This window comes from Citrus clementina, unplaced genomic scaffold, assembly GCF_000493195.1.
Source record: "Citrus clementina cultivar Clemenules unplaced genomic scaffold, Citrus_clementina_v1.0 scaffold_6, whole genome shotgun sequence".
NCBI classification, from domain to species: Eukaryota; Viridiplantae; Streptophyta; class Magnoliopsida; order Sapindales; family Rutaceae; genus Citrus; species Citrus x clementina.
The window spans coordinates 2,027,855-2,035,423 of NW_006262139.1; the positions used below are offsets into that span (position 1 = coordinate 2,027,855).

General features: G+C 32.6%; 1 protein-coding gene across 2 annotated transcripts; it reads right to left on the reverse strand.

The window, feature by feature from the left end:
- Window positions 1-814: 814 nt before the first annotated feature.
- On the reverse strand, window positions 815-7,129 carry LOC18038009 (uncharacterized protein At4g14342). Of its 2 annotated transcripts, none has more exons than XM_024182421.1 (5): window positions 6,917-7,129; window positions 3,516-3,592; window positions 3,332-3,417; window positions 3,116-3,239; window positions 815-1,070 (listed from the first exon to the last, which is right to left on the reverse strand). In XM_024182421.1, exons 2-5 carry the CDS (start codon window positions 3,519-3,521, stop codon window positions 1,023-1,025), a joined length of 264 nt encoding a protein of 87 aa, XP_024038189.1. In that variant the 5' UTR covers window positions 3,522-3,592; window positions 6,917-7,129; the 3' UTR covers window positions 815-1,022. The 2 variants fall into 2 exon arrangements, with proteins under 2 accessions (XP_024038189.1, XP_006428364.1); XM_006428301.2 differs by lacking the exon at window positions 6,917-7,129 and adding an exon at window positions 3,681-3,777.
- Window positions 7,130-7,569: the final 440 nt, after the last annotated feature.

A 7,569-nucleotide genomic window follows, 5' to 3' on the forward strand; every position in this document is an offset into this window, starting at 1 on the left:
AATGCAGTAAGTTTTTCTTTTGCTCGTCTTCAACATCATGAAGCGCTTCTTTAGTAGTAGGAACATACCCTTCTTGTTCCATCCGCTCAAAAAGATCTTTCAGAGCCTCATTTATTCTGAGACGGTAAGGATGGGATTTTATTTCAGTCCAGCTGCAAGCTGGTGTCTTTTTCATGCCCTTATTTCTCACAGAGACTCTCAACCTTGCTGTATCTTTCCATCTCCGAGCAGCTGCATATGCATTAGACAGGATAACATAAACTCTCATGTTATTCAGATTGATCATAAATATCTTGCCAGCAACCTTTTCGGCCAACTAAACATTTTTTTGGACTCTACAAGCAGACAACAATATCAACCAGACATTTTCAGTAGGTTCAGCATGCATGTTAAATATGAATTCATATGCTTCCTCCAACTTCCCTCCGTGACCAAGAAGTCATAGATATTGTCGAAGTGTGTCACATAGGCATTGATAGACTTTCTGTACAAATCAAGGCCCCTAATGCAATGCACAAACCTAATCTGGGTGGAAGTTAAACAAGGATCCCATGAAGAAGCATTTAAGTTCCAAACTCTTGTATCATATAAGTAATCAAAATCTCTCGGCCACGAATTCATGCCAAAATCATCAGAACAAGACAAGTATTGCATCCTGATATAATGAAGAAAATAAATTGAAAGAAGAAATAGAAATATTGCAATTCACAGCTAAAAACTAAAACCAGAACATCACACAAAGGAAGCAGGGCAGTGGATACCATAGTTCAGATCCATGGCCTTCACACCCTAATTTAAACAATTTATCAGCACATTGATTAACTACATAAAAATTTATATAATTCCAAGGATTGCAACAACACTCGAGCATTCATTTCAGTACACACTACTACACAGTTTTGTCAGTGTCACATGAACATTGTTCCTTGAAGTGAACACCTAGATATATCACAAATGCTCCTCAGCCTGGAGAGAGCTGGAGCCCAAAATGTTTCATTTCTCAGAAAGGGCATCCTAAACTCTCAATCATCTTCTCTTTCAGGGGGTAAGCCGCAAGGCAAAAGCATTTTCTGCAGAAAAAGATTGAAAAGCATAAACATTAGACTAGTCATATATAAGATAATAATTCAGACAAGAATAGTAGTCAAAGAGTTATTTGACACACACAGACACACCCCAAATAGAATAGAAAATGACATGTAGTAAGATTTTTAATTCTTGCATCCAACTATTAACCGTTGGAGGGATCCTCTTTGACCACCAATAAACCTAGCCAATCTCTCTTAAGTTACCACAAATGAGCAAAATCTAAATATTTAGAAGAATATAATGAAAAAAATTCCGGATTTTTAAAAAGTCAACTCATAATGTCAACAAAATAGATCCAAAAACTAGTATATAGTCATAACCACTATTGGAGAAGGCCAGGATGAAAAGGGAGATAATAAATAAATAAAATGACATCTGAAAATTGGGTAAGATGACAAGTAAGATTTCAACAAGTTAACCTCCAAAATTATTTTGTACCCTGCTTCCTACTATGGCAACCAATGTCAATGAGACTTGCACTTTTGATTCCAATAAGTTAACTAGTAGCCCACCATCATACGCTAGTGAAATTGAAAGACAATAAAAGGAAAATAAAAAAAAGTTTTAGAAGCTCTGATTAGAGGCATAAATAGACCACAAGTTCAAATTAAAGCTAAAGGGTGTGAAACTACCATCTCAGATTTAACAACTTCAAGTTCACAAATCTTGCACCCATGAACTTGATGAAGCTAAAAACATGAGATGAAAAATTAAGATTTTTGGTCTCCATAAATGCTATCTAATTTCCACTAAAACCTTAAAATAAAAATAAAAATTCCTAGGGTTGAAAAAAAAATTAGGAAAATTTGCAATTAAATAAAGTCATTAACCCATTTTTCCATCCAATCTCCAATTTAGATCCTTCCTAAGATTTTCGGACCCCCAAAATCTAGAAACGACATTCGTTAAACCATGCGGCATCTGAAGATATCAGAATGAACCAAGTAGAGTTGGTGTTTGTCAAAATGTTATGAAAAACCATTATAAAATTAGGCTTCTCAATATCCTCTGTCAAACCTTGTGGCAAAATACTCAGTCCTAGGGTTGAAAAATCTTAAGTGTTAGTGAATTTATTTAAGTCCAAAATTTTCCCTAAAATTTGTATTTTAACAATAGGATTTAGTTTTTATTTTAAGGTTTTAGTAGATAGCATTATTAGAGACCAACAACCTTAATTTTCATCTTTTATTTTCAGCTTCGTCAAGTCCATAGATTCACAGATTCATTCTTGTCAGTATGCACCTAGTTGATAGCTCATGTTTATCTATGAACTTGAGGTGGTTAAATCTGAAACGATACTTTCAGAATGTTAACTTTAATTTGATCTCATGAGAAGATTTTAAAACATTATTTTTTCCCTATGATTACCATGGTGACAATCAATGTAAACGACCATGAATGGTTATTAGAAGAACTGACCATGACAATGAATTATTTCCTTCTTAATACTGCAAAATTTTGATCCTCGACACACAACACTAAAACTCCTAAATCTAATTCTAATCACTTTCTTCTTCAACCTTTTTCTTAGTAATGGTTACATGTAAGTGGGTCATCAAGAGAGCATAATAAGATGAAAAATGGCATCAAAATGAAAAATATCAACAAAGAACATGCTTTTCATAAACTAGACAAATGCCAAAACCTCCATAAACCTTTCAACAATATTCCGAACTTTAAAAAAGAAAATAGCTCTTCCAATAACGAGTCCTAACCTACATAACTAGATGCAAAATCTTGCACCTACATAACCGATTGACACCGTAGAAAACCTTTCTTCAAACACGGGGAAAAAAAGGCAGCTACATAGATCCTAACAAACCCGAGTCTACATATCAAAACTAACATAGACTAACGCGAGTAAAAAATACAAGAAAATCTCAACCCTAGTCACACATAAACCATCCACTTCCACAGAATACAAAACTTATAATCTTCATCTCCAAACATGAACCTTTGATTCAACATGAGCTATATGCATAAAATTAATTCTCATCAAACGCAAACGAAATTAAAATAAAATAACCTGCATAAAGTTATAGTGTTCCCTTCCAATAGATTCATTCTCGGCAATAGCAAAATAGGCCAACATAGGGTAATGCCCAATATACGAGGCATAGCTATCACGCTGAATGTTCACAGCCCATTCACTGAACAATTCAAAACAAAGTTAATTAACACAATCAAATAAATAAAAATACAAATAAATATATAAATTAAAAATAATAGCGTTGAAGCTCACAATCTGTTCAAATCAGCATGGCCAGTACCAACGTATTTGGCTTGCAGATGCTCTAGCTGGGAGTTTATATTAAACCTATCACTCGCCTGCAAGCGAATTGAATGCTCAACAATTAAGTATAAAATTCGATCATGAAATTAACGAATAAAATAAATAATTTTTTTAAACTATTGTTAATTGTTACCTGCATTTTTGCTGTGCTTTTTTGAGAATGATAACGAGAAAGGGAGGAAGAGCGAATGCGATAGCAGGGGTTTGAAGCTGAAGAGCGAAAAAGAAATATTGATCAGTAAATGAGAAGTGAGAACCATGACGGTCGATCCAGATGTTTGGCTGTGGAGAATGGAACCTGCACCGGTTTAGGGTAATCCCGGACATCGACCCCAGCACGGATTGAGAAGTTCTTGGGCTTGACAGCTTGGCCCATTGGCGATCGATTAGGTTTTGTTTTTTTTGTTAAATAATCACAATTATATAGTAAGAGAAAGAAAGAAAGCAAATAAGAAACAATATGTGTAGAGAGAAATTTTATTCTATCTCTTATGTGTATAAATAAGGAGTAAAAGCCTCCTTTTATAATGATACAATCATAAAGTGGTAATTAATACATCATAAGTACGAAAGATAATAACCCTCAAATTAGGGAGATAATGAGAGTTATAAGAAATGAAAAGACATTTGTGAGGAGATAAAATGATACTTTAATGAACATCTACATAAATTATAATTTTTTCATAACACTCCCCTTTGGATGCTCATCTTGCAAAGAATATGCCTCATTAAAATATTTGCTAGTAAAACCTTTATGGGAGAAAAAACTAGTATAGGAAAAAAAGTACATTATTCATTTGTATCTTATGGAGGTGCAATTGCCTTATTGAAACTTTATCAAGAAAAACCCAATGGAACAAAAGCCTAGTGAAGGAAAAAATAGTACAATACATGCAATCCTCCATATTAATAACTCTCCTTGTTAAATATGCTCCGCTCCAAATGACATGGATGCTTGAAAGATCAATCATAATTTGTTGTAATTAATAAAATTTTGGCGAAATAATCTGCAGGATCAACACCATCCTTTCGAAACTTGAAAACATGTAATAAATTATTGATACCATCATCTTGAATTTGAAGAATATTTCCATACATTTATCTTCATAATTTTGTTGATTTTCTTAAATAAAACTAAGCTTTTCCATCCATATCATGGGAAGAGTGTGATATACTTTTTACATTATTTTGAAATTTTCAAGTTTATGCTGAGCATAATTTAATTTACAATATGTAACTTTCCAATGCCTGTATAAGCACAATTTTGAGTAAAGTATGATTCTTTAGGATCAAGACATATACAACATATTTTAAAGTAGAACAATTTTAAATATGAAATACTTTTAGTATTTCTATAATATCAGCATTCCACTTGATAAACTTCAATTCATAAATTGAGAAGAATTCTTTTATTGCAAGATCTTTCATCTTGAATTGTATTCTTAAAAGAAATAATTTCATAAGCTCTTTAGGAGTCTTTTCATGATGAAGTCATCAACACATTATGCAAAGATTGCAAATTTAATTTTCAATTTTTAATAAAAATCACATAGCAAAATGACAATATCCCACTTATAATAAATTTACTCAAGTGATTGTACTTTCATAAGTTTAGATTACTATAATATACAGAATGATGATTATAACTTTTTCAAGAACATATAAAGTGCAACCTTTTTTATTTAGTATTTTTAGTGCTTGTTTTAACCATTTTATCCTCTAGGGATAAGTGTATAGATTCTTCAATTTAATTTCTGACATGCTATAGTTTATATTCGTATTTTATCAATAAATTTTACGACTTCAGGCATATGGACTGTAGCGTATGGACTGTAGGTCCAAATATTTAAACAATATTGGCCAATTGATGATCTTCACATTTTGAGACTTAGGATCCTGGATATTTTATCATGACAACTATATTTTTATTGATAACAATCTTGTGTCAATTTTAATTTTTCCCTCACAACAAGTACCAACATGCTATTGGTAATATATATATATATATATATATATATATATATATATATATTCAATATATATGTCCAATGAGATCATTCAAAACTTCTAATATATATGCTTTTGCAAGAGTTAAAAATCTCTCTTTCTTAATTTGTACGCGTGTCTTTTATAAGGTAATTTGAATCTCTCTGCATTTATTACAATTTACTTCTTCAAGGGCATTTGAGATTCATTTTCTAATTGGTACATTATGCCTCTCCCGGGACAATATATTCAATAATTTAATATAGATCAAATATTTTACCATTCATACAAACATGGTCTCTTCCAGACCACCAAATTATTTCACTTCAACTTCTAGGAATTAAACCTTTTGTATCGATTGGTCTATTACATGCTTCAGGCATTCATATATTTATTTGTCTCACCATTTCCTCCTTCACGAACATCATATAAACAAATGTCAAATAATCATATTCTATTTGTAATTTTTCACTTTCACATATTAATAAATTCATTCAATAATTGATCAATAATGTGCATTGTACAATAATCTTATTGAACTTCAGGTTCAAATAAATTAACTCAAATGTGCAAAACAAATACAAATAAAAAAAAAGATGCTTTTTTAAAGTGGACAAAAATTCGTAATTAACTAGCATGCAAAGTCGAGACATCTTTGTTCTTCTTTAACGTTGTAGTGATTAACTAGTATCCATAAAGAAACAAACAAGTTGCTACTCGATCGCCACCATTAAGACAATTTTGGTCTTAAATAAGTATTTAGATTAGATAAAAACAATGATAAGTAAATTCAAATAATTGATCGATATGAATTTTGGGAACAACACTAATGGGAATAGATCTAGGAAGAAATGGGACTTTTCCAATCATTTATAAAATCATAGATTGTTGTTGACCCAAATTGTTATACAACCCTTGACATTGATGATAACAGACTACATGTTGAGGGTAAAATGAGAAAATTTCAAATCTTACAAGCTCTTGAAAGGTAGATTATTCGTGCGAGATCATGCTCAAAGGTGAAAGGAATCAAGGACCTAGAGGGGTGCAAATCGGATTTCAGTTCATTGTTGGGGTTTTAGTTGGGGTTCTAAGCCGACAGGTTGGAGAATTCAACATAATTGGGTTCAAAGCTCAAACCCAGATCAATTTAAATTTCAGACTAGTTAGAATTAAAAATTTGGTTATAAATTTTGATTTTCAATTCGGATTTGACCTTAGTATCAGTACTATGAATATTTTCTACAAAGTACAATGTTTGGTATTTTGGATGTAGCTTTAGACTCTTAACACGTTACAAATTTAAAACAAAAAGGAGCCATTATTACTAGTTCATGTGTGTGACCCCCAAAATCAGTTTCTAAATTGCTAATTCTAATGCCCAGATCAATAATGCAAAAAATTGAAAAATAAATATCAATTATAAACCTTTTGGCCATTCCTGATTGAGTTACAAAAAACCGTTATACAAATTTCAAACTATAATAAAAATTTCCCATTCATACACCATTTGATATTGCTATAAAACGTATGTAAATTTGAAATTACCTAGTGCAACTGACGATGGCGAACGAACATGGAGGCAGCATCGGCCGAGATGACAGCAGCTGGATCGCAGAAGTGAATCGACTCAAGAATGGTAAAGAGGCCAACAGTTGAAGCCTGAAACAAGAAAGCAAATCAATTCAAGGATGGCTGGATCTAGTGCTGGCGCACCTGAACGAATTGATAGCGATGACAACATGGATGTTTAATAGCTTAGTGTGACGCCCCAAGCCTTGGTGTGTGCCACCATCCTTGAAGGTTCTAAATTCATGGAGATGCTTGTAGATATTTCCATGTAATTAATGAGTTAGGTGGTAGTTGAGTTAATTCTAGGCCACCGTTTAGGCCACTATCCATGAAGGTTCTAGATTTATGGCCAAGACACAACAAGAAACACAAAAATTCTAGAACAAAAAACATTGTAAGCTTTCTTTGAGCAATAAGAGTTCTTTCCTCCCATCTTGTGCAAGTTTGAATGAGTGCTCTTTTCTACTTTAAAATCTAGCAACATATTGAGTATGCAAGACTGGCTTAGGGCTAAGAGAGTGGGATTTGGCTCTTAAGGCCACACGGTACAGTGAGAGAACAAACGGGCCATGACAGGTGATATCAAAGCCATAATCACTTGTATGATAGTTGCGTTGTTTAAAAGGAAG

Excerpts from the sequence above, each read along its gene's own strand:
- LOC18038009 (XM_024182421.1), bottom strand. Across the intron at positions 3,240-3,331 it reads CATGCTGATTTGAACAGATT|TGAATGGGCTGTGAACATTC; the intron begins GTGAGCTTCAAC and ends TGAATTGTTCAG. Across the intron at positions 1,071-3,115 it reads AACACTATAACTTTATGCAG|AAAATGCTTTTGCCTTGCGG; the intron begins GTTATTTTATTT and ends CTTTTTCTGCAG.